Below are 26,664 nucleotides of genomic sequence, written 5' to 3'. Positions count from 1 at the left end.
AATAAGATAGTGCTAGCAGAAAGACCCAACACATACACAGATTATAGCAGAAAGACCCAACACATACACAGATTATAACAACTGCTGTTAAATGTGTCATTGAAGGAAATTAGTTCTGCTTTGGCAGGAAAACACACTTAGCTAATCTAACATGTTTTCTCATCTGTAGGTCCATGTTCTTCATTTGATTAAAGTTGCAAGAACTATCATTCTTGGATTAGTTACATTTTGGGAAAATTATCTACATTTACAGAACACTATCATTTGACACTATCGCCTAAGCAGGATTGCAAGATTAAAAATTGACAGTTCATAAAAAATTCATTTCTAAGCACATTAGCAGCTGAAAGGATTTGCAAAATGATGCTGTTCCAAAGTAAATGCTTTCCAGAATTTGAAATACCTTTCCTTTCCGCAAACAAAGTGATATTTCCTACTGCATACCATAAAACTTTTCCCTCCAGTGCCTTAAGGCTGTGAACAGAAGTTCACACATCATTGCCTTCTTAAACCTTCACACGGAGTCCAACAGGAAAAACACAACTACAGTCAGAGGACATTTCATTTCAATAAAATTTACATATTATCTAGCTCTCAAAAATGTAACAGAAAACTTTTAACACGACACAATACAGTATGAGCTACCACCTGCCCAAAGTATTTTATACAGTATCAGAAGTACTGTCTGCTGCCTTGGGCACAGTAACATACATGACATGACATTGCTGGTGCAGAAGTGCTTTTACAGCATTTAATAAATTAAAAACTGACTTCCAGTTAATCTTAAATAGCCAGGTTGCTGAAGTGGTGTGATTCCATGCATGCAAATTGTTATGAACATCTTATCTATAGCCTGTGTATACAAATAGAGTGGATGATTTATACTTGTTCTTCAGGTATTGATAATAAGAAGCAAGGTCTATCCAACTACATGCCCTCACATTTTATAAATCTTGAATACACAGAAGGTCTGGCCTGCATAGAGGGTTTGCTTTGTACAGAATATTAGGAATTAAAACAGTTTTTCTTGTAACAAGAAATTGTTCAGGCAACCCATCTTTCTGCCTCTTCTTCTTCTTCCAATCATTCAGTCTGATGAGACTGCCATTAAGTAGGATGACCAGGATGCGTTAAATCTCTTCCTGAATTGCACCATAAAGCATGCATCAAAGAATGACTGCTTTAAGAGTAGAATTTGCTGTTACTGACTTTCTTCTCCTTTAATCTTAAGGGAAAAGAAAAGGAAAAAGTCAAGTCTACTAGGAATTTCTCAGAAAAAAACAGCCTACCAAGATCAATTTACTTAGATTTGAATGGCAAGTACTGTATGAACAGCAAGCATTGCAGATTTTTCCCCTCAGTAAATGGGAGTAACCCAGTGATTCATGCACTGTTCAGCACACATAAAAAAAGAGTAAAAATATTTATAGAAAAGTCTTCCTCCCACCCCATCTTGAGATCTACTCAAGACTTCCTCCTGGTACATGAAGCCTCTGTCTGTCTCCCTCTCCTCTGCTGCCAACTTTGGGTGTTGTGTGAAAGATCCTTCCTCTAAGCTCTGGATAATGGTCTGATACTTAACTAGCAATTCTGTGCTGTTACAACTCAATACTGTTTTTATCTTATTTATGGTTTGTATATCTGGAAGCGTCTTCCGTTCCCATATACCTAATATCCTAACAACATTTCCAGGGACATAACTTTTAATAGTGTAGAAGGAGAAAGGCAGTTTATTTATTTGGCTGCAAATACTGGAAAGCTGGAGAAGAGAGGAATACAAACTCACAAGAATACATATTTCACTGTGACCACGGAAACCACTATTTCACTCAGCAGACATTTCGCAGCATCTGCTGGCCTCTAGTGGTGTGCAGCCCAGCCTTGCTTCACGGCAGCCTTTCCTTCCTACAAATATGCTCATTCTACCCTCACCACTCTTTAGATGCTCATTTTGATACATATGAGATTTCCTTACCATAAACCATGTCTTGATAGAGCTACCTTGGAAATGAGAATGATTGTCCACCCACCTGCGGTTGCATGTGTCTTGATAGATCTGTAGTTTGTGCTCATTCACACTGAATTCTTTCAATATAGCGTCTCTGTTAGGATTCCTTGAATTCATATGGGTGTCATAAAGGAATAGCTGGTTATTAAGCTCCTCCTGGCGCTTTCGAAGTTGCCGACATGAGGAGTAAAGCTCTTCTTCGCTTTCCTTCAAAAGAATATTGGAAATCATTATAACTTGTAAGACACATACCCAAAATGACATGGAATTGACATAGTTTGGGGGATTATTTTGTTTTCTTAAACACTAGCTTTATAAAATGTTTTATAAAAGTAGTTTTAAGTACTATTTAAAACTTTTTAAGAAAGTTTTATATGTTTCTGTAATTTTTGCAGAAACAAACTAAGAAAGCACAAAAGAATGCCTCAGCCCCAAGCATGGCCAACAATACCCTCTAATGGGAGCATCAGGGACATTTCAGCACAAGTCATGAAACACGTATACCTAAACACTTCCACTGCAATATTTTTCCCTAAGAAAGCACATCAGTCCACTGAGGAAAGGGCAGCAAATGGTGTGTCATGATGGCGTACAGGATTATAGCAGTTTTAAGAATACTTTTTTTTTAAGTTTATTTTTGACTCTTCCATCATATTTGTGTATTACACAACATAGTACAAATCCTGGTGTTTTCCTATTGAAAACTAGACTAAAGGCCTAGGTACTGACCAGTAAAGGGGACCTCTAAGAACAGCAAGTACTTGGATGATCAAGAAAGAAGGACAGATCCTGTGTTTCTATGTAGCTATGGCAATTCAGTACTTGCAGAGGAACTAAGTATTTGAAGAATCATGTGCAGCAATCAGTTTCTGTTGCCACATACGGCCCACAAGCATAAAATATAATCATTATGATACCATTTGTGACTTAAGATTATTTTAATACTTCAACACTTTAGATGCAAAACCTGTCTCCTTTATAGAGTTACTAGTGGGGAATAGTACTGACAGAACTGAAGTCTTAATTTTCACATCAGCAGCAAAACAAGATACTCATCCTACAAGAAATGACATGCAATCAATAAATGAATAAATCCAAACATTTTCAGAGGCAGCATACTAATAAGAATGCCTCTTTCTGCACTCAGTCCAGATCTAGGAAACCTGACAGGTTAGAAACATACCCAAGGGGGTTCAGTAGATCCTTTGTGTTGTCCCAAAACACACTCCCACCCAGGTATGGACTGAAGCAACTGGAACAGCCTTAGTGCTATGCTACTAATTAAGATTTTAAAGTATTATTTTAGAAGGAGAAAGAAACTTTGTATTCCCAAATTGCAAAGGGAAAAGCAGATTGACAATTACCAATTTGCAGGTGTGATCATCAAGATGTATATCATACGACTATTTGTTCTTGTAAATAAATGCATCCACAAAGCTAAACTTTAAAACCCCATTTAAGAATGTCCGTTTCAATCTTTATGTTGAAAACCATATACAGCATCAAGGCTGACTGTAATCAGAAAATGCTGATGAATGAAGAGAGACACACTTTCTGAAGCGAGTAAATAAATTTTCAAGCAAATAAGACAAGCTTCTGAATGTAACAACCACCTCAGTATGGTACAATTCCTACATTATCAAGAAAACTCGTTAACTTCAACAGAAACTTCACAAGGCTCCATGTAATAATCCACAAATGTGCATGCTTGCAGCTACAATATTCTTACTTCTCTATTCCTTAGAAATTCCACAGCCATCTGTAATTCCCCTTCATAATTCTGTATTTCATCGCTAAGAGTATGCAGATGGGCTCTGTATATAAACAGGCCTGTTACGAAATTATAGCATTTGATGGAGGGTCATCATTAAAAAAAAAAGGGGGCAAAAGAACAGATGGAGCCAGTCTTGATCTTCTCTGATGCTTCTTGAATGATCTGGCAGAAGTTCTAGAGGTTGATGAACTACAGCAAGACTTGATCTGCTGCAGACTGCCAAACAAAAGGGGAATTTTTTGAAAGTTCTTCTGCCTCTGCATTGGCACCCAGAGACATCAGACACTGTAAAAATACAGAGCTGTGTTGTATCTTCATTTGGCTTAACAAGCAGAAGGGGCTTCAAGAGTGCGAAATGTACTACTGTCAAAGGACTCGGTGCTGACAGATTGGGAGACATACTGCTGCTATGAACATCACTTTAAGAGCTTCTCCTGCCCCAGGCAAGTAATGATCTGAATTTCTGAAGAGAAACCACAGCAGAAGGAATTCACAATATACCTACAAGTGATGTCCATGCTCAACATATGAGGCAGTGGTGAGTTGCTGCCAGTTTTCTCAAAGGCAGCAAGCCAGAAAATAGCACTTCCTCAGGCCTCCTCTATCAGACTTGTGCCCATGAAACATACACATTTTAAACTTTATCTTCAAAGGATGTAGGTCTCTTCTTTACATGCACACGTGGTCTCACCGTCTAGCCCTGTCTTGCTGTCATGCCTCTTAAGCTAGCCAACAGAAGAACCTACCATAGCTGCCAAACGCTGTCACTACACAGAGTCATTTTACATCACGCATTATAAGGTGGCTTTGAAAAACCCTTGACAACAATGTTTGAAAAAGGCTGCCACTCCTTTGTGAAGAAGAGTGTGACTGAATTCAGTAATTTCCATTTCATTGTATGCAACTGCAGACACAAATCCCTCCAGAGACATAATGACTTACAGTTAGCAGGAGTTGAGTGTTTTAATCAGGAAAAATAATGTACACTGGTGTGAACTGCAGCGTAAGCCTGAATGGTTGTAAAAGACCACAAATAAGAATTTAGACTCTTTTTTTTTTTCCTCTCTCTGAATCTGAAGGACACTGGAAAGCATCCTGAAATACCCACTTCCCAGAAGCATCTTTAAACGTTCATCACATGGCCTTGACACCAGTGTTTTTAACTTACATAAATTACTGAGCTACGGAGAGTCTGAGAATAATCCTGCTTCAAATTAACATGTACAGCCAGTACCTTTGGAACACCAACAAATGCTGTTCACAGATCAGCCACTTTAATGCCTGGCTTCATAAGCAAGAATGCATCATTATTTCCTCCCATGTGTGTTTAAAAATACTGGTATTTCAATTAGTTATTTTAGAAAGACTTAAAAGAAGCAGATTAGCACTTCTGCAGGAAACAGAATGTCTTCCACCTAATGGATTGTTTATTGTAATGAAGTACTGAGAGAAATTACTATCTTCTCTTCTAAAGTGATATCTTTTCATATAGGACCTTTAAAAAAAAAGATTATTCTACGAAGTCAAAGCTGAATTTGGCTAGCTTTGCATGGCATCCGTCAGCTAACAAGGGAAGACAATGACCATGCTATTACAGTAAAAACTAGTGGAGGTAATGAGGCTTTGTTAGTGCATTATTTCTTGTAACAAGTATATAATCTGTCCATCCAGGGGGAGAGTAACTCATTTTGTGTTACTGGTCCTTCTCAGTACCTGCAGAAGAAATGTCTGACAATAGCACATCAGACACAGAATGAAAACTAAATCCTAATTTCCTGCTTTCCACAAAGAACTGATAACATGTTCTGTAAGTGCATTAAAAAAACCCCATTAGTTCTCACCAGAACTTGTTGCATTTCACAGTGAACTAGAAGTGAGGCCAGCTCTATATCTTCACTATAGCCGTTCTTGAGAGGAACTGATCTAAAACCTGCAGTGGGGGAAACACATGCAAAGGGCAATTAGAGTCAAGGCAGAGGGTTATCTGCAGTCACAAGAGTGGTACATAAAGTGCTTAGGGCTAGCAGATTCTTCATCACCCAAATGCTCTGCTGCTGAGAGTGGGCTTTGCTACGATAACTACAGGGAAACAAAGGCAAGAGTGGCAAAAGTAAGAAACACATTTTCATATGCTCTTGAAAACTGAAGCCAGAAGCAGAGAAAAGCAGAAAACTTACTGTACGTATGTCCACATCTAAGATAATTAACAAAACAAATGCACTGACACCAGAACAGAAAAAATCTTCCCAGATTTTACTCAGAGCACATAACCCTGTTTCTGAAATAGAGTATGTGGTAAAGACAGTGCAAATTGTTCTACATAATGCTTTCCCATCTTTAAAAAGAAGAAATTTCAGTAGGGAGAAAGGCTAATTTTAAATATTTATAAACCACACACCCAGTATGCTAAAAAACATTGGATTCAAGGAATTCAGATCAAAAGATCATTTGTCCTTTGACATGTTGTAGCTGCTACTGAGAGCAAAGTCACAATACATCAATGTTGAGTAACATCTTTCTAACTTAGCCCCTTTTTATACCCACTCATCTTACCTGACTTGATTCCTTTGATGGGAAAAGTGGCATGTGCTAGGAAATTGGGATCACTGAACATATCCTCCTCATACACAACAAAGCGTAGGAATGCTAGATTTGGATCATAAATTTCAAATTTCACTTGCTCTGGACAGGCAGCCCAAACTGGATTAAGGCCATTGTCATCTGTAATGAAAGGAAACAACTGCAGTATGAAGCAATAATTTCACTTCATTCACATATGAGTATGTATTCTATGACATTTTCTGGGGATACAAAGACCCAAAAAACCTATTTACCATCTGTCTCCTGTTGTAACCTTGCTTCAGAAGGTTTGTGTTTGTTTATTTGCACGGGCAGATAGGAGGAAACTTGGCAGGGATGGAAATACATGGAGAACAGCTATTATTATTAAAGCTATTATTTGTAATTAAACATATAATTGGACACATCTGTAAAAAAAGAAAAAAAAAGCTAATTCATTGCTTATATTACTGAGCCTCATGGTCCATGTCAGAGTGAAAACATGAAAAGCAGTGAGAAGACTAACATATCATGGCCCAAGTCTTCTAGTCATTTATAGAACACTGAGTAATTTGGTATGTGAAACACAGCCAGGTTTGCTCTCTAAAGTCTTGGGCCCTTCCCAAAAAAGTTAAAATCATAATCCTCTTTTCTGAAGTACGGAACAGCCACAGTGCACATTCTTCTCCTGATTCCATGTTTATTTTCCACTAGGATGAGTGGCTTGGATAATTAGAACCTTGTCTACTGGAAAAACACTGCTGTATCTAGAAATATTAAATGGTGAACTATTAAGTGGCTGAGATACTGCCCCAGTTCAGCGCACTTAAATGAAGCTCATGTACACACGAACACACATCCCTTATGCAGAATTCATCAATTCAGCTTTGATCAAACTTCAGTTGGGTTGCAAGTTACGCTATTTCACAGCCCTGTATACCCAGGCTGTCTCCAAGGGGATGCCAGTCTTAGACCCTGAGTTTAAGTAAACACAGTCTGGATCTCACAGTGGTCATTCCTCCCCATTTGGGCCAGACTTTTGAGAACTGACTACCACTACTGGAGGCACTTTCAGGACAGCAGTTTTTAAAAGTACGCAAATACACAAACTTGTACATAGGCAAAACCTTAACAGAATTGTGACTTTGGGGGGTTACAAACTGCAATAGTATTTTTTTCTGAATTTGATATACACTGAAGTTTCTCAAATTATCTGGCCCTGAGGCAAGCAAGAGAATAAGCAGGGTGACAGTTAACTTAGTTCTCCCTACACAGGTTACAGGCCAATTACAGTCAACATAAATTCATGGTTATCCTCTACTCACTTTATTTAAGCACACCTGAGGTATAACCATATCCCTACAACACAGAAAACTGCAGATACTCACTCACAACTGTTGTCTTGAATTTGTTGTTATCATATTCAGCCCCACAAATCTCTACCTCCACAAAGGGACAAGCGATGCTTCTCCCAGGTTTAGGGAGATGACGAGCACCTAAAACCTGCAAAAGCAACTGTGAGTTATAACCACCTCCAAAGGAAACTTGTCAGCATTATTTCTGTACAGAAGGTAGCCTACAGAACTAGAGGGGGGTGGATCCCGAAGAACATGCAAAAATACACACTCCCTGTCTTGAATAGGTTTGTATGTATTAAACTTACTATCTGTGCCACCATTAATAATATTGTCCATTTGGGTAACCCAGTGATTTTCACTGCAAGATACTGCAGCTGACATTCACTACACACAGTATGTGGTTCCAGGCCAGGCCTGTAATATAAGTTCTGTTATCTTTCTTCTGCTTTATTACATACCTATTTTAAGACATTCCTGCTTTATATTAACAGCCCCTGTTTATCTCTTCTCTATACTGTAATAAAAAGTAGTCAATGTGTTTCTTCTTCTCAGAAAACATATTTTTAAAGGATATCTCCTACTGTATAGCAACTGAGAACAGAAACAAGTTAAATTCCTCTTTGGTACAAGAAGACAACAAGGCATAATTTTCAAATTATAAACCCATCTCTCCATGAAAAATGAGAATGACATTTTGATTAAGTCACAGAGAACAAAATATGATGAAGGGGATGGTCAGCTTACTATTTCTTTTGCTTAGTTTCTGTATTTCATTATAAATATCTATCTTCCTCACTGGAAATCTCTGAACTAGTTAGCCTGCTGCTGACCAATCTCCATTAGGACCCTGCTATTGAGAAGTCATTAGACTGGAAATGCAATTTAGTTCATTTGGAATTTTTATTAGCAATTATATAAAATTATCCCAGGATTGTGTTTTCAGCACTATAGCATGTGCTTCATTAGCATGATAAAGATACAGCTTTCTTTTCAGAAACCAGTGGAATTAAGTTTTTATTCTCAAACACACTGACATTTAAAAACAGTATTTTGACAATCTGTCAGATCTTGCTTTGAAACATAATAGCTTTAGTTTTAGTTTTATAGATACTTATGACTTGTAAAAAACATAATTTACAAAAGAGATTTACCCTCACTGTCATAATCATCTGCAATTTCCTCTTCGAGTCATTTGGCATTGGGTCATATTCTTCATTTCGCATGCTTTCTGGCTGCAGAACATAGCCAGTGCGTCCATTAAGTGAAAACAGGGCATGGTTCAATTGCATGTATTTATCTAAGGAGAGAGTTAAACAGTCATAACAGAAGAAGATCCTTATTTGAATAAAGCTAAGGAAGTACCAGACTAATGGCTCCTCTCTGCAATTCTTTCACCACTTTATCAGAAAGACCTGGAAAGGTAAGTTGGAAGACTTGGTTCCTTTCAGTAACTGAACCTTATAGGCAATTTCTCACTAATTTTAATCCCAATAAACCCCCATCTCTATTCACAATTAGTTTCCTATCAGTGTCACAAGCTAGCTGCCCCTTACCAGAAAGTGGAGTACAGCCTTCCCTGTGGCTGAACAACTGTTCATTCACCTGAAACATACTGTACAAATATTTTTGCCTACTTATCACAAGAATCAAGGTGAAATAAACCTTTTAGAGTTTGTGGCTAGTTAAGCTCAGAAACAGGGCTTTTGGAGGCTGATTTTGGGGGACCAGCTCTATCAGGCGATCCACACATTCAAAACCAAACTTTGTTCTTGCACATCACTTCTTGCAGGGGAGCACAAATAAATAGGACAGCCACAGTGAGAAGGATGGCAGCGGGCCAGAAAGCTGCTTGTTTATAGTGAAATAGAAGGTGGATTTTATATCCTTTTTTAACAAGAACATTACCTGGAGTTTGGAAGTTAAGAGCCACCATCTGGGAGCCACAAAGCCAAAGGCGAAATGGGTCATAGTTGGATGAGTCGACCCTCTGTCCTTTAGGATAGACACGTGTCAGTCCCTTCAGGTTGTATTTCAGCAACTCAGCTGGCTTTTGCTTAACAATGCTCTCTGCCTTGGTTTCCACGAAAGAACGGATTTCTTTGAAGTCAGGGTTTTCTACACAGGATAGGGAAGAAAAAGAGAGGTTAGTACAGGAAGAGAGTAGTTGACATTTATACTGCATTTCTACTAATACTTTGTTTCACTTTGTTTTGCCCTTTAATGCAATAATTGGCACAGTTTTCATGCAGGCAAACTGGGTGAGCATCAAGTCTGAAAGTGAAAATTACCTGCTTGCCACACACTTTGCAGAAGGGCAAATAAGAGTCTATAGTCACATTCTCATCATCGCTAATAATGTACTTCTGATCACTATAGCATATTTAAATGAGACATCTTTTCCAGAGTTTAAATGGAGAGAAGAAAGGGTGAGCCACAGTTAGCCAATGCCTCAAACAATGACTATAATTACTATGTCTTAACCACACTGACAGCTTATTAAAAATGTCTGCAAAGAAACTTAAAGAAAAAGGCCACATTTGCTGGATCCTGAGGCAGCAATGACAAAAAACTGGGATAAGTAGTACATATTTCAGTGTTGGATTCCACACACCACTTACAGAGACCCCAGTTCTCATTTCTATTATAAAATTATATATACCATTCCAATAGCAAATGGCAAACAGATTCTTACAGTAAAATTACATGATGCACAGCACATCCATTTTGAAGGGTTTAACAAACAAATCACAAGTGTTCAGCCAGAGTTTCTCATATCAAAGAAGTCAGTTGACACATAACTAGTGAGCTTCCCCATGAAAAACCTAGGAGAGGGTGTATCTATTCCTAGTTAGAATTTTGTGACAGTTTGTGACAGTTGAATATAGCATCAAGTTCCTAGTGCACAATTTCAAAGTCCCACTGAAAACTGCATGGGTGAGGCAGAAGTTTGTTTTGCAGCAGAGAAAGGATAGATTTTATCTTCAGTTCTAAAATATCAACTAACATCTGTAAAGATAGTAGAAAGGGTAAAATTCAGATGCAATGTCAAAGGAAATACCTAAGTTGTCCTTGGTTTTGCTTGTTGGCTTGCAGTAGATTACCAGATCAGATAATTCAATAGCAATCAACTGATTCTTTTCCCAGTATTTCCTCCTGTTCTCCTGTAAAATGTAACAAAGTTTTAGATTACAGATACACTGAGCATTATGGTAGAGTAACACCAGGGTACACTCTAATGAAATTACAAAGTTGATGCATTCTTTGTTGCTGATACCTTAGCCACTTGCACGAATGTAATGTACTTTAAGACCCAATTCAGAGAACAGGCTAACCAAGTGGGTTTGGGGTGTAGTTGGAAGTATGTTTTGAAGGGGGTTGTGTTCTTGGGGCTTTTTTTCTTAAGCAAGTATTTCAGTGCTTCCCTGATTAGTCCTACTCTATAACCTGGCACCAATTACTTTTTTTTTTTCTTTTAATGTGACTCTACTCAATTTTAGTTATATTCTCCACTCTGTAAATCACACAAATGCAAATGTATGCAGAAAAACGGAGCAGGTAGTGAAGCATCTATTTATTTACGGTCTGAGGAGGACTTAGGTCTTGTTAGTAACTCCCCAATAGCTAAATCCAAATCCCATAAGCATTATTGCTTTAGCTTTCTATTTGTGCACCAAACCAATAATGTTATGTGTGGAAAATCACATGTAATCTTGTTATCACCAGCAATAAACCCACTATCTACATCCATGTTTGCAAGCACCTGCTCTGTGGAAGCTGGGTAATGGTCCGTGCAACCAGAGATTAGGAACTCCTAAAATCATCAAGACTTGTCTTGAGTGAAGACATTGGGGCCGGAGGCTTTTCAGACATAAGAAGCAATTGCACAATATTAGAAGAGTCCCATACAGAAGACTGATTAGCTTTGGTCCAAGAGGTTATGAAGCAGCAGCAATTAGGAAGTCTCCCAAAAGAATCTCCTCAACAAGACAAACTGAAGAGGAACGAAAATCAGACCTAGAAGCCATGGGCTTCCAGAATGTTTCACTGAACCAGAGATTATACATTGAAGTCTAAGACAAGCAAAGAAGAATATGGTATTTAGATTTGGAAATAACGTTGGGAAAAAGCTGTCTGAACCTCATTGGACTTAGTCATCTACCACAGTTTCCCAGACATTGCTTACAAGTGATCAGAGTTCCAAATAGCAAAGGATACTTCTAGATGCTATAAGCTCATCTTTAAACATAACCCTCTAGTGATAACCAAGCAGGAGAGATAGCAATGAACAACCATTACTAAGAGCATGGCAAGTGTCAGTATTAAGCAGAGATGACAAGATACGTGAAGCTTAGTTTTCCTTTTTGTGTAATGGACACTGCTCAAAAATGAAGTCATTTAAAACCTGTATTGCAGCATAGTGCTGTCTCACCATGGTTTCTCCTTCCCCAAAATTCAGCCTGTTTACTATACTACCAAAAAGCACCTTTCCTTGACAGCTTCTTCCCTGCTCCGCACAGCAGTCTATCGTGAACTTTCTAGAGGCCACACTGTGAGAAAAGCCCCCTGACTGATAGAAACAAGCTTTAAAGCATCTTTGAATACACAGTGTTTAACACTCCTCTAACTGTACAGTGGGAGAAAAAGCTGCCAAGCTCCTGAAGAGCTTGTACATTAAAAACATTCCATTTAGAGACACTTCTAGGTCACATTTCTCTTCTTATCTTTATTTCTAAATGGAAGCCTGGCATAAGAACTGCCTCCTTCCTCCCCTAACGACAGGCCAACAGCTCCTGTTGGTTCTTCCCTTGCTGAATTTGCAGTTCTTTGCTTGAGACACCAACCTGCCTGCTATAAATAGGATTATGATGACCCTCAGAGCATTACCACTCCAGATGACAGATAAACAGAAAGAGCCAACATGATAACTGAAACATATTTTCTACCACTCATACCACCTACTTAGTAAAAGGTGAATAAAAGCAGCAAAGGAAAGAGTATACTTAAGCATAGTCATTGTAAGGGCTTTCTGGTCATGTCAAAGACTTTTTAAATACTAGAAAAGATTGACAGGGAGATAAATTAATACATCAGAACAGGAAAAGCAAGTCCTGAAGAATGTCTTTAAGTGGCACATACAGCCCTTTAGAGGGACACAGAAGCTAAACTTAGGCAGAACCCTTTAATCTTCAGGCAAGGATTTGGAAATACTACTACTGAAGATCTGGTAAATGCAGAATGTGCCTATTAGTTACAAATAAATAATTATCCAAACAATTCCCTACCAGGGCCACTGCATTCACTGGGAAGCAGAGTTAGTAATCACAATTAAGAAGAGTTTAGGTAAAGGCAGCTCAGATTTCACATATACTCACTAGTGGATTCACAACTCTGAACAGAAACATCCTGATACCTGAGCTGCTTTCTGCTTAACTCTAGGATTGAACCAGTGTAACCAGATGTAAAACTGTAATGGTATATACTTTGTGCTACTACATGCACTTCACTGAGTTGCAGAGTGCAACACAGATAGTATACCTCTGAAAAAACCCTGTTAACAAATTTACACAAAATGCTAATTTTCATTCCCAAAAGAGTTTGGGGAGCAAGATTTACAGCATCAATAAAATGAACAGACAAAGAGCAACATGCAACAGAATGAAGCACCATGTGTTAGCAAGGTCTGGCACCATACAGCAACTAAAGACAAATCTGACTGTAAATGTATAGCAGTACATTATAAAAAACAGTAAGTGATAGACTTTTAGCAATACCTCTTCTGCAGTTTTCCAAGTGATTTCACGGATACTTTGGTACCACTCAAAGAGTTCTTCTACTTTATCAGTTGCAAACTCAACACATGGATCTTCTGGATTCTTAGGTTCCAGAATGAACACAAAAGGCTTTCTGTGTTTCCCTTGTGGCATTTTCACTGTTGAGCAACACAGGAGCAAGAGATTTACACTGAAATCCAACAGTTGTTCTTCTAAGCTGTCATTGTTGCTTTATTGCAGCAGTCAGTAGCATAAAGTTTTATCATATTAATTTTTTTTAAATCTTTCCTGCGAAACATAGAAGAGTTTACTCAACACAGAAAGCTCAGGAGTCCATATGTAAGCATCAGAAAATACATACCAACATTGTAAGTATTGAGTACCAGTATGCCACGACACAGAGAGCCTAATGGATTGTCCTCGATAATCTGAAAAACACGAGGTAAATCTGACCCTAAATCTTCTCTTGAATGAATATAAACAGGACATTAACAGAAATAAACATGCACCATTAAACCTAATTTCAGTTTCACTGAAAGCATGCCCACAATAATGTTTAAAAGCCTGTTTCCATCTCAAGAATTTCCTACTTTGACAAACACATGAAAATCACTATAGTGAGTGCAGCTTCTGTCCTGACAACTGCTCATTTTTCTTGTCTGCTTAAGCCTGCAATGATTGTGGAAGGAAATCTAATATGTGCTTTCCTCCAAAGACTCCTGGAAAATCATTGGGAGTGCTTCAGAACAGCACAATTCAACATTTTATTTTTAAAACTCCAAAATGTTAAAAACTGATTACTGTGGAGTTTTGTTCTCTTTTGTTGAAGAGAACTTTGTCCAATACTAGATTTTTAGATACTTTTCACAAACAGCATATGGTTAGTTACGCATAAAAATAATGGAGTGTGAAATGGCTAGTAAGATGTTGTTTTACACAGTTTTCTTATTTAAAAATATTAAAGCAGTACTTATATAGGCAAACTAGTTAAAAGTTTCAGGTACATTATTGTTTAGCCAAAGTATCTGAAAAATCTAAACTGGTATGATTTACATTAGCAGGAAACCATTATAATCTCCTAAAACTCCACCAAACCAACTATCTCCTTAAGTAGTTTTTTACAAAGGGTGTTCTGACAATAACATTCAGAGAATGGTGAAGAACGCATTCATTCCTTTATTACATGTTCTCTCAAACACAGCATGCAGAGTCATAATTCTCTAAAGCAGACTTCCACATCCAGTAGGCAGTATCTTCTAGGGTAAGATAGCAGACAAACTTTAACCCTCACCTGGTTTTCAAGCTCAGCAGAGTTTTCAGATGACAGGTCTTCAACATAATTAGATGGAAAATAGTGTTGGACTTTTTCTCCATAATCCCCCTTCCACCTGAATTTAAAAAGGAAAGTGTATATATATACACACACACACACAAAACCCCATAGTTCAAAAGCTTCAATAGGCCATTAATGAAGCAATAATCCTCAAGAAATTGGTCATTAATAACCCCATACTGGTGACAGTCTAGCTGGCTATCACCAAAATATAAGTGATGAAGTAGCTAAAAGCTCTAACAAAGTGATCATTAACTGTAGTAACAGACTATTTCAGAGGGATTACAGTTACTGTAAACTGCAATTAATTACTTAAGAGGCTTTTTCCCCCTCCAGTACTAAAAATACTATTATGTGGTTGATTACCCTGCAGAAACTACAGGGAAACATTAGATTCCCAAGCTTTCCAAGCAATTTACAAGCCTTCTAAGAAAGAAAACTTCTTATGAAAGGAGACTGTAGAGAGAACTAAAAAAGGTGGGTTTGATTCCCAAGAAGTGCTTAGCAGAGCAAGGGAAGAAACAGAGCAATGATGTCAATGGTGACAGATGCATGACTTCCCAGAACACACAAGTGTTCAGGAAGGATTAATGCAGTAAAGGAGAAATACTGGATACACTGGGCTATGGAGGTTCTGCAGGCTGAGGTTATTGCTGAAGGATAGAAGAAAGGAAAAGACATGAAAGAAGACTTGAGGATGAGGGTTTAGGTTTTTTGGCTTTAAGATTTACAAGGCCACAGTCAGTAAGCAGCAATCAGACAACAGGCAAATCTTTTAAAAACTACTACCCAAAGGTCAATTTTTAAATCCATCTAGGAAGTCACCAGGAGTTCTCCTATGAGGAGTCTTTGTCCTTACCAGCCTCCTGTTTCCTTTGTGACATTATGAATTAAAGCTCCTCGAGAGAAGCTCAATTCATCACTTCTTTTGGCTGTGTAGTCATACAAGGCTTTCACAGTTCTCTGAGGCTGTAAGAGAAACAGAGCAACGGGGTTATCCAGGGGGATGGGTTATAAAATAATCAATAATGCAATCTTATTTAAAACAAAAAAAAAATTAAAAAAGGGGATTGTATTTTTTTTTTTTTTTTTTTTTTTTTTTATGAAGCTTAGAAAACACAGTACTAAAACACGAAAGTTCCAGAGTGACATCTATTGGTGGTACCAAGTGATGCTACTCAAATGCTACTCTTCAAGTTACCAGCTTGGAAAAAAGGAAAGAAGAATCTGTCTTTATGAGTGCTGTAACATAATTACTGCAAGACACACACACACTCAAAAAAAAGGGGGAAAAAAGGAAAAAGGAGAACCACATAGTAAAATATCAGTCCTCTATCTTCATTACATGTATTCATACACAGTTGGAGGCTGTAGGCTTGGGTGCCTACAAAGCCTCCACTTCCGAACCACATCAGCTATCCTGCTGGTCACATTTCCTTTACGAAGACATGCAGTTTTAGCAGGACAAGCAATTTCTTTATCTTGGATTTACTACTACCCCCAATTCCTCAGCAGCAATGCAAATTCACTGGCCAAAATGACTAAAAAGAATTACAGCCAACAAAATTTACAAGCAGGCAAATTCTCATGGGAATTTACAAGTTGGCAGGGCATAATAAAACCCAGAGATAAGCAGACGTTTGCTGTGCCACTTGTTTTTAAAACATATATATCCTAAAGGAGGACAAACCTGAATAATTCATTAATAAACCAAAGCCACCGTTTTTATACAGAAAGCATATAAATAAAAATGTGTGGGTACAACTTTTAAAGAAATGCTAGAAAAGCGTCACACCCTTTAAATTTCTGCTGTCCAGTCCCCCATGAATCAAGCAGCCTAACGCTTTGAATTATTCTTTTCTTTACTGCTAACAGGAAATCAACAAGCAAGTCTCATAATTTTCAGAAGCCTAGAGTAAGTGTGAATATCTCTCTTCAAGCATACCACTGTAGGGGTGATTTCACTGGGTTCCACATACATCTTGACATCGTAAAGGGAGTTAATATCTTTTTCCTAAAAACAGGAAGAAAGGGGAAGAAAAAAAATGAAGTTACAGGAATCAAAAATTATAGAAGTACTGAATGAACAAACCACCTTTTGACAATACCTAGGCAAACAGAAGAGGAGGGAAGCAAGACACCTCTGTTATGCTCATTTTTATACTTGAATATAGCTGAATGTGAGTTTGTTATTTAATCTGTCTATGCCTCAGTTTAATGAACAGTAAAGCACAATGAAACAGGAATACCTCACAAAGCCATCTCTTAATCAGTCAAATAGCTGTGAGATTGTGAGTACCCTTCTATGTGCAACCAGGGAAGACAATACCTACACTTAACGATTTTTGTGTTACAGTACTTTAGTCCCAGTGCTGGTTTCACTATTAGAGAAAAATTCTAAAATAATACACACAGTCATATATTTAATCTTATTCTCTCCTTGAGTTCCCATTTGGACCTGATCCTAGGATGCAGAACCTTAGCTGTAGGCAACATAATAAAAAATCCTGAGGTCTGAAATATTTTCAATCCCTCTTTGTCTCCCAAGAAAAAATAAAAGCCCAGGTTTTAATTTCCTCAAACGTGCCAGAGGTGTTTTCCCTGCAGCTTTTCTAACATGTCCCTGCAGACATATATTTGAAAACAGAAGATGTCATCTTAGGCTTTTCAAAAGCCAGTTACCTCAGCAAAGCTCTCTCATCAGGAAACACGTCCATCCAGAAAGCAGGCATCTATTCTAAGCTAATTATCCAGGTTCCTAGTTTAGTCAATGGAAAGAGGCAAGTATGTCTCAGGGAGATTTCTTCATGTGTATCTCAAAGACTGAGCTTTCTAAGTACCTCTCACTTTTTACCACAGAAGGCAGTTGGATGCCATCTCTGAGATAGCTCCAATGTGGTGAAGCAAATGCCACCACCCATCCAGAGCACAGCAGAATACTTCCTTTTCTTCTGAAGTGCTTAGCAATTGGCCTCTGCATGATCATTTTAAGATCTCTGCCTACTCCAGCAACAGAGGCAGGGCCAAATGCAGGCAAGGCTATTATCAAAAACTCACTTTAGCAGAGCAACAATCCCCCAATTCACAGAGCACAGTTCGCTAATCAAACCAGGAGGAAGGCAAGAGTTGACCTGTAACCAAAGATGAAGCTCTTTCCTTCACATATCTCAAAACCTTTGTGAGAGAAGTCAGTATAACCACCTCAGTTTCACAGATAAGAAAACTATGTGTATCTACCACAGCTAGAATCAAACCCAGCACCACTAGATCTGAGACTCAGTACACTACAGCAACTGTACCGTGACCATCACTCACCACACTGTAGCGCTCCAGCAGCTCCTCAGTCACCGGGTAACGCAATTTCATCTTCCTGTACAGCGGATGCTTCTCATAGTACGTTACCAGCTCCACTAAACTCTCAAAATAGGCCGAGGTTCCAAGCACAAAGTGACGACCTTCTTGCTGAATTCGGAAGTGCTTCACCTTCCCTTCCGCTCTGTGAAAGAAGTGCAGGTGCTGTAAGAGGTACTGGTACTTGCAGTGAAAGCACCAGTGCTGTAAACTGGAACAAATGCCTTTGTGCATCTGAATCACATGAAATAATTTCTCCCTCTTCCAAAGCCTCTTTTATTCAAATTGAGTTCCAATTGCCTGATTAAATACACAAAAAGACATCTCACTTTTCTACAATATACAGGGCCTTGACACACATCCATGTTTTGCGTAGATTTTCCCCCCTACACATAGGTAATCTGTCACCTTCACACAAACATATGATCAGAGTCCTTCTGGAACCTGATGATGATGATGCTCCACTACCCCTAAGTGACAGGCACACTCCCCTCAAAGCGAGTTGCTGTCTCTTCCCTATAATCTCTCTCATAACTGCAGGAATCAATTTTGAAAGGAAAAAATTCTTGCGCTTGAACACAAGATTTGTGCATGTTGGGATAACAGTGACACAGTAGAAACACTGGCAACCATTCCACCCACAGAAGACCCCTGCATCCTTGTCAAGCTGCTAAAGTTTTGGTGCTTCTTGTTTTCCCCATTGCAAAATGGTTTTACTGAGATGCTGCAGCTCCAGTTACTTCAACATCCACCTACAGCAGAAAGCTTCAAACCAAAGTACACAGGGGACTGGGGAATTCTGGCCACCTTCAATACACAATAAGGCATGTAAATAAGAGGAAAGTTGGGTTTTTTTTCAAAACCAATTTTATATGTTGCAGAAATAGACATTTTCAGAGAACCGCAATTTGATTTGAAGGCACAATCAAGAACATCACATTTCTATACATTTTATTACCATTATTCCAAGAAACACAATTTCAAAAGTATATTCCCTGGTAATAAAAGTGACAATTTCATTTCAACGTTTCATTTCCATCAGTTACATGATGGGATAGGAGTTCCAAGGGATAAGGACCTAGAATCACTGCTGAACCAGCACCAAAGAAAACTTCAAAATAGCACCCTGTACTAAGGAGTGTCAAGGAAGAAAAAAAGAGCCATGCACAGCTCTGTATTAGAAGAAAAGAACAGTCGATGCCCAAATATTCTTTATAAAAGCATAAAGGTTTATTCCAGTCACAAATCAACTCTTGTGTACATCCTCATACTATATAAACCAACCATGCTAATTACTCCATGTTTGAAAGCAAGAAATTTATTACTCAAAAAAAACCAAAAAAAAAAAAAAAAACACAACAAAACCCACAAAAAAAAACCAAACAACCCACGTTATCTTTTAAGTAAGGAAAATCAGAACACTGCTGTGCTACTAGGTAATGCAGTCATATCTGCCTTTTCTTACCTGAAAGTCATGGCAAATGAATCAGCTTCATCTCTCTTTCTAATCAAAAAGGCTCCATCTCGAGGAATTCGCATCAGCATGTCTTCTGCCTCTCCCCGACTCAAGTTGCTATAGTACCAACTACAACAGTTAAAATGGACAAAGGATGACAAAGCTTGCCAAATGCCATTCAGTAAGAATATCAGGCAGTGTTATTAACAATAGTTTCAAATATTACAAGAAAAATTATGCATTAGATTTTCCCCATCTTGCCACCTGTGACAATAGCTTATTACAAGACATTGTAACACAGCAGCTTATTTTGGATGAAAGAATCAAGAATGTACCAGAACAGCTTGTCTGTCTGAAATCATAAAACATAAATCTGCATTTCTTCCTTTCAGTCTGCCATTCAGTTTTCAGTAGTTTATTCAGTTTTGACACAGCAGATTTAAGGAAAAGCCCAAATACAGATAAACAAAAAAACACCAGGCGTTTGTATTTTTCTATTATTTTCACTATAGAGGTGCACCTATCTTGGATTTAATGAGCCTTTAGTGAAGCCATGGCCACTTATACTGGCAGTATGTCTCCACCTTATACAGAAAGGCAGAAAAGCCCAACCTTGAAAATACTCTCCTTTCTCACTTGCTTCCAAAGTTATCTATAGGTGATCAGTGACTCCCAAATCTCAGGGCAGGAGAGGAAAAAAAAAAGTTTAAATTCACAGATAAGTATTTCACACACAAAGGAGATTTACTTTTTCTCATTGCAAAGAAAACAGAACAAAGGGCAGTGATTACACTGTCAGCAACCAAGAGCAAGCTCTGCTCAGGATCTACATCAGGCAAAGGCCTGTTGGAAATCAACTCCAAGCTGTACTGCTTCTTACCAGCATGGGGCGAAATCAGCCTAACCAACTGCGACAGGGGTGAGGTGGAGGGCGGGCTTAGGAAAATGAAACTGGGCTCACTGCCCCAGTAATAGAGTTTCCAGATGGCACAGATCATGACTACTTAGTTGCCAGGCCACAGCCAACTTCTAAATGTCTAAGCCAACCCACTGGGTGCTGTAGAGCACAGAGCAGAGAAAGGAGGAATTGGCACACTTCCACAGCATTACAACTCTCACTGATTTTCCTAGTTGTTGCTAGTCAATCGCTTCCCCAGTGACTGCTCATTGTTGTACCAGGTTCTCACAAAGTCAGTGATCTTAGCGTCTTTCAGGGAAGCCTGTTCCTATGACATTTGACAAGCAATGGTGTGCTCCTGAATCTGGGGAATTTTTTACGCAAAATTCAAAGACCATCTAAAACAATGCAAAGGACACTGACATAACAACCCTGGTTCTTGCCTTCTGTTGTACATACTCTTTAGTCTCGTGAGGACTGGGATTAGGCACAGCATCAGTCAGGCGCAGCTCAAATTCAGCACATCGTAAGTGGGCTTCCTTATAGTGTTGAATGAGATCATAGATGCTATCAAAAGTGAGGTTGTCCGTCAGGTAGTATTTCACAGTGTCCCCATCACTCGAAGAACGGATCCGGCAGTGCTGGACTCTACCTGACCTCCTAAAGCAATGAAGAGAGGCATAAGGAAAAGAGGTTTTGTAACATGTTTTCCTCTTTTGAAGCATTTCCTCACCTGTTCTGGGCCAACTACTTGGCGAGCTTGTGAAGAGGCAAGAAATCTGTGTCATCTCATAAAAAAAACGAAGAATAGCAACAAAAATCCTGACAAGTAATATTACAGGATTGAAAATAGTAACTTTCAACCCACAATGGCTTTAAATTTGGCATACACTTATTCCCTGCAAAATTTGCTCCAACAGCTCTCTTGGTCAGAAATAAATCTGATACGCTATTCTTCATACTGTCCAAACCAGAAGAAAAAACAAACCCAGACTACCATAAAGCCACAGACACACACCCCAAAAGTCTTTATTATTTTGCCTCTAGAGAATGTTTTCATTAAAAAGATCAATCTCTGGTAATAAAGGTACACTCATGAGACTACCTGTACAGCACAGAAACCAGTAATTTATCCCTAAATTAAAAGACTGAATTTTGGCCCTGAAGAAATAACAAATCCTATATCCTGACTGAGCACCAGAAAAGCTGGCTGTTGAGAGATGGAAATCAAACTTAGCCCTCTCTTGACAACTGTAACACTTCAAATAAACCCTACTTTGCCAAAATGCACTGTGTTAAGACTGAAGTTTCATTTAGAAAGTAGTCTTTCACAATATCATTAATAACATTGTAGTAATTTTAACAACTCTTCATTCAAATTTCCTCTAAGCTATAAATGTATACTTGAAAAATACACACATTTTTTGTACAATGCCATAAAACAAACAAAACCCACATAAAACTTTTATGACAATCACCATACCAGAATGACAAGGTGCAATCATTAGGGAAAGCTTCACTTTCTCTAACTAGGAATGTCCCATCCTTGCCACCCATTTCAGCACAATATTCCTGGAGCAGTTTCTCAGCAGTTGTTCTCCCCTCTTTCATTTTCCCATGGAACCATTTCTCTTTTAAGTGCAGTTCAGTACGTTTTACCTCCTAGACCAGAGAATAAGAGTTTTTATGGTACATTTCTAATTTTATGATTTTGAAACAAAGTACTTATTACTGATATAACAATCTACTATTTCTAGAATTCAGTTTCCTAGCCTTGAACTTTTCCCTTCCACAAACAAGCCAATCACCTTCATAGTCACCCCTGACTCTACTCCCCACTCAAGCCATTTCTTTGGAGCAGTGATCACTTTTAGTGTAATTCAAATATTGAAAAAATGCAGCAATGCAAACACCAATATATATTTTCAAGGAAAAAACTCCTACTGCTTATTTACAGAGTTTCTAATCATTTTTTCCCAGGATTCATCTGTGTTCTTCCTTAATTATTTTACTGACATTAACAACTAGGTGAATAGGTAAAATGCTGTACATGTGCAGAGATCTATGAAGCATGCACATATGTGTTAGCAACATAACAGCATGCATGGAAACCTGAAAGGTCAGAACAATAAACGACCCTGAACATCACTGCTATTGCAAGCCTTACTGAGCTTCATATTTCTCATGCACAACAGCCAATTAATACATGCTTACCTATGGCAAACATTTTCCAAACATGAAACGAACATGTATTGTGCAAGAGGTGTGCTGTAATGCTAACAAAACAAACCTTAGTTCATCATTCTGTCTAGTTTGAATAATGTTTAGCCAAAGGCATATAAAGTTTGATTGTCAGCACACGCATCAGCGTTGGCATTTAAATACAATTATATTTGTCTTTGTACTCCTCTTTGCAAATTAGCCAAGGGAAAATGTTCTTTTATTAAAAATAGGGTTAACTGGAGTACCACGGCAAAAACCCTTTTTTTAAGGGTTTTACCTCCACATACACTTGTTATCTGACAAGCATCCTCTACAATTTCAACACTGGCATAAAAAATATGCATCTCCAAACACTCAAATAATCTGAGTAAATAAAAAGAACATGCTTAAATAACAAAACATAGCCATCACCTTTGTTAAATCTTCATCAGCATTCTGTTCGATATCATCACTGAATGAAAGCTTTTCATCAGCAATAGCACAGTAGTGCCGAGTCCATTTCTAAAAATTGAGAGATATTAAAACCATTAACAAGACAGAATAAAACTCAATAACCACCATTTCAAAACTAGGTGTAACAATAAACAGAATACCTCTTCCCCTCATTCACTTCTATTCAACTGACAATACTAGTTACACAAATATTGAGAAAATTAATGTAAATTTCCAGTATTACACAACCTAGTAACAGACTGCAGCAAATGTCACATAAGTGATACCTGTTCTATTGTGTCCCACATGTAAAGTTCTCCTTGCTGGTTTTTTTCTTCTTTCTTGTCTTCCAAGTTCACATCAATATCTCCCTTTGGCCCCAGTTTTTTGTGCTTAAAAACAAAACAAAACAAAATCCAGAACAAAACACCATATTCATTGACATAGAATCATATAAATTTGGTCAAAATATTTCAGTATACACAGACAACAATATTACAGGAAGTATTTCTCTCCACTGCCCAGCCACCTTCTGTGATTACCATAACTACAGCTGTTCCACAAGGCTTTATGCAACAGGGCTGGAATTAATGGTTAAAAATTTAGTAGAGGTATCAGTCAAACAATGAAGAAACAACTAGTTCGAGATGAGCTCACCATTCTTCAGAGGACAGAAAATGTGAAGTAACAAATACCAAGAAATAAGGCTAAAACAAGAATCCCTCTGCAGAGAGCAGGACACAAGGAACAAAACCCAAAACAAAGTGACAAGGAATTCAAATTGAATGGGGAATTCACTGTCCTACACGAAAAATTAGCAGAAGGGAAATACTTTATGAAAAGAGGGTCTAAATTCTGCTTTCTTGAGAGAGCTCATAAAAACAGTGGCTCAAGGGGCTAAGAATAACTTCAAACACTTAACTGCAGTTAATGATGGGATTAATCATCTCATATCTAGTAGTTCTCAACTATATTCACTTCTGCGTAACCTGCTGTAGGTAGATTTCAACTTGACAGGCTTATCTGAAAAACCTCACAGGCCCCTGAAGCAGGAGTAGCCTCTGGCTGTTTACTGACAACATTTTCCAAGTTAAAGCCAAACAACACAATCAGCTTAGTGGCAGGTGCTGAAGCATGTTAAGGACTCTTCAACACACTTTTAGACAGGACAGACTGATACGGATGTTCTCTTGTGGAGACTCATATTAGTTTGTAATTCCCTTTAAATCACATCTGTCATGTTATTATTCATGTGCCTATCCAACTCCCCTCTATGCTCTGCAAGGTAACAACAGACAGATTGGAGGGGAAAAAAAAAAAAGAAAAACCAAAAACTTAAGCACAGAACTTTTGCACCTTATAGTGGGGTGCTATTATTTCCAGTCACACTTAAGAGGTAGATGTAAGAGCTACTTTAAGAGGTGTATGCTTATATCTACCCGTATTTCATCTGTTCAGAAGTTTGTTGTAAAAGCTGGAGAACTGAAGCAGAGACAAAAGTAATTATTATTTTACTAAAGAAATCATGAGCAGCCCACACATTCTCCACCTGATTTTTGCTTTGTGAAAAGTTCTACTAAAGCTTTCCATCTGAGAGATCTTAATTTGGTTATCTGCCTCATGTTGCGACACAACAGCACTGAGTAAAACATCTGTATTGCCTAGACAGTCTAACAGTGACTGCCTTCTAAAAGGACCACCCGTGTGTTTCAAAAGTGGCTCATAAATTGCATATTTAAATATAATCATAGAATGGTTTGGGTTGGAAGGGGACCTTAAAGCTTACCCAGTTTAACCCCCTGCCAGGGCCACCTTCCCTTCCCCAGGTTGCTCCAAGCGCTGTCCAACCTGGCCTTGAACACTGCCAGGGATGGGGCAGTCACAGCTTCTCTGGGCACCCTGTGCCAGTGCCTCAGCACCCTCACACGGAAGAGCTTCTGCCTAATGTCTAATCTAAATCTCCCCTGTGCCAGTGATTCCCCCTTGTCCTATCATTACAGGCCCTTGTAAAAAGTCCCTCCCCAGCTCCCTTGTAGGCCCCTTTAGGTATTGGAAGATGTTCTAAGGTCTCCCTGAAGCCTTCCCTTCTCCAGGCTGAGCAACCCAATTCTCTCAGCCTGCTTTCATAGAAGAGGTGCTCCAGCCCTTTGAGCATCATCATGGTCCAACAGGTCCATGTCCTTCTTATGCTGGGGGCCCCAGAGCTGAACGCTGTAATCCAGGTGGGGTCTTGTGAGAGCAGAGTAGAAGGGGAGAATTCCCTCCCTGGACCTGCTGGTCACACTCCTTTTGATGCAGCCCAGGATGCGTTTGGCTTTCTGGGCTGCATGTACACACTGCTGGGTCGTGTTGAGCTTCTTGTCAATCAGCACCCCCAATTCCTTCTCCTCAGGGCTGCTCTCAATCCAGCCTGTATTTGTGCTTGGGACTGCCCTGACCCAGGTGCAGGACCTTGCACTTGGCCTTGTTGAACTTTATGAGGTTCACAAATCACACTGAGCTAGTAAACACCCATCAACTTTTGCAGCTTGCAAGCAATTCTGACAACTTAATTGTGCAACCTGCAAGTACTATGGGTTTTGTGTGAATGAGAGCCACTCTTTGGGGGAAAAAGAAAAGTTAGTAATACTAATTAACTTTCTATTAAGGAACATAGTTCAATCATCTTCAAGCAGACCACACTGTCTAAGATTATGACGAGCACCTGCAGCAGTGAACCCTTGCTAAAATTTTAGCAACGACATTTCAGGAGCTGGAAGACCTTTAGAGAAGAGCTGACATTCGATCTGGCACTTGAAGTAGCAACACTTATTCAAAGAAAACCAATAGCAAGCACTTTAATATGTGGTTTTACAGAATTCTGTGCAATACTGCAAAATGTTCCTAGTACACACCTAAAGCATGGGGTTTGTTGTCTGTCAACAGAAATTAACAGCTAAGCTGTGAAGCCAGAAGTAGTATTTCTGGCTCCTGCTCTTGTTTTCTTCTTTTACCTACAAGCACACAGAGCAAGCCTACCTTGATGATGATTTTTTCTTTCAGCTGGGTTGGTGATGGTAGCTGATCTGCACTGGCTTCAACAGGCTTCATTAAAAGCTGATCCCCAAATACCTCCTTGAACACTTTGGCCATGTGTCGCTGCTGCTCCACGCTACAGTGCTCTTCAATTGACAGAATGAGTGGGTATCTTTGATGGAGAAAACAAAGGTCAACGAAGACAATTTCTTTTTGCTACCACTGGCAAGGCAAGGAAAAACACACCCTCCCTCACCCCTGTCAAATAAAATATTTAGAACAAGCAAGAAGACAAAAGGAACAGACATGCAACACTTAATAACAGATGTTCAATCAAAGAATCATTAAAGTCAGATGGGACCTCTGGAGGCCACCTAGTCAAAACCCCTTCTTTGGGAAGGCCCAATTCCTAGGTTGGATCAGGTTGCTCAGAGTTTTGTCCAGCCAAGATTTGAATATCTGCAAGGACAAAGATTCTTTCCAAGC

The 26,664-nt window shown here is 38.7% G+C and overlaps 1 protein-coding gene across 1 annotated transcript in view; it reads right to left on the bottom strand.

The window, feature by feature from the left end:
- Nucleotides 1-1,133: 1,133 nt before the first annotated feature.
- PLCG2 (phospholipase C gamma 2) overlaps nucleotides 1,134-26,664 on the bottom strand; it is a 59,314-nt gene continuing 33,783 nt past the window's right edge. The window contains exons 14-33 of the mRNA XM_080638542.1: nucleotides 26,182-26,350; nucleotides 23,451-23,555; nucleotides 23,143-23,232; nucleotides 21,992-22,170; nucleotides 20,968-21,168; nucleotides 19,620-19,739; nucleotides 18,119-18,299; nucleotides 16,749-16,817; nucleotides 15,663-15,772; nucleotides 14,762-14,858; nucleotides 13,832-13,898; nucleotides 13,471-13,628; nucleotides 10,758-10,860; nucleotides 9,605-9,814; nucleotides 8,851-8,996; nucleotides 7,730-7,844; nucleotides 6,336-6,503; nucleotides 5,624-5,712; nucleotides 2,031-2,215; nucleotides 1,134-1,225 (exon numbers count right to left, since the gene is read on the bottom strand). Of these exons, the coding sequence (XP_080494668.1) occupies nucleotides 1,183-1,225; nucleotides 2,031-2,215; nucleotides 5,624-5,712; nucleotides 6,336-6,503; nucleotides 7,730-7,844; nucleotides 8,851-8,996; nucleotides 9,605-9,814; nucleotides 10,758-10,860; nucleotides 13,471-13,628; nucleotides 13,832-13,898; nucleotides 14,762-14,858; nucleotides 15,663-15,772; nucleotides 16,749-16,817; nucleotides 18,119-18,299; nucleotides 19,620-19,739; nucleotides 20,968-21,168; nucleotides 21,992-22,170; nucleotides 23,143-23,232; nucleotides 23,451-23,555; nucleotides 26,182-26,350 (2,605 nt within the window). The 3' untranslated portion in view covers nucleotides 1,134-1,182. The remainder of the gene's footprint in view (nucleotides 1,226-2,030; nucleotides 2,216-5,623; nucleotides 5,713-6,335; nucleotides 6,504-7,729; nucleotides 7,845-8,850; nucleotides 8,997-9,604; nucleotides 9,815-10,757; nucleotides 10,861-13,470; nucleotides 13,629-13,831; nucleotides 13,899-14,761; nucleotides 14,859-15,662; nucleotides 15,773-16,748; nucleotides 16,818-18,118; nucleotides 18,300-19,619; nucleotides 19,740-20,967; nucleotides 21,169-21,991; nucleotides 22,171-23,142; nucleotides 23,233-23,450; nucleotides 23,556-26,181; nucleotides 26,351-26,664) is intronic.

Source organism: Psittacula echo (genome assembly GCF_963264785.1).
Source record: "Psittacula echo genome assembly, chromosome: Z".
Classification (NCBI taxonomy): Eukaryota; Metazoa; Chordata; class Aves; order Psittaciformes; family Psittacidae; genus Psittacula; species Psittacula echo.
The sequence above is the reverse complement of the archived record's forward strand: the minus strand, read 5'-3'. Positions and strand labels throughout refer to the sequence as shown.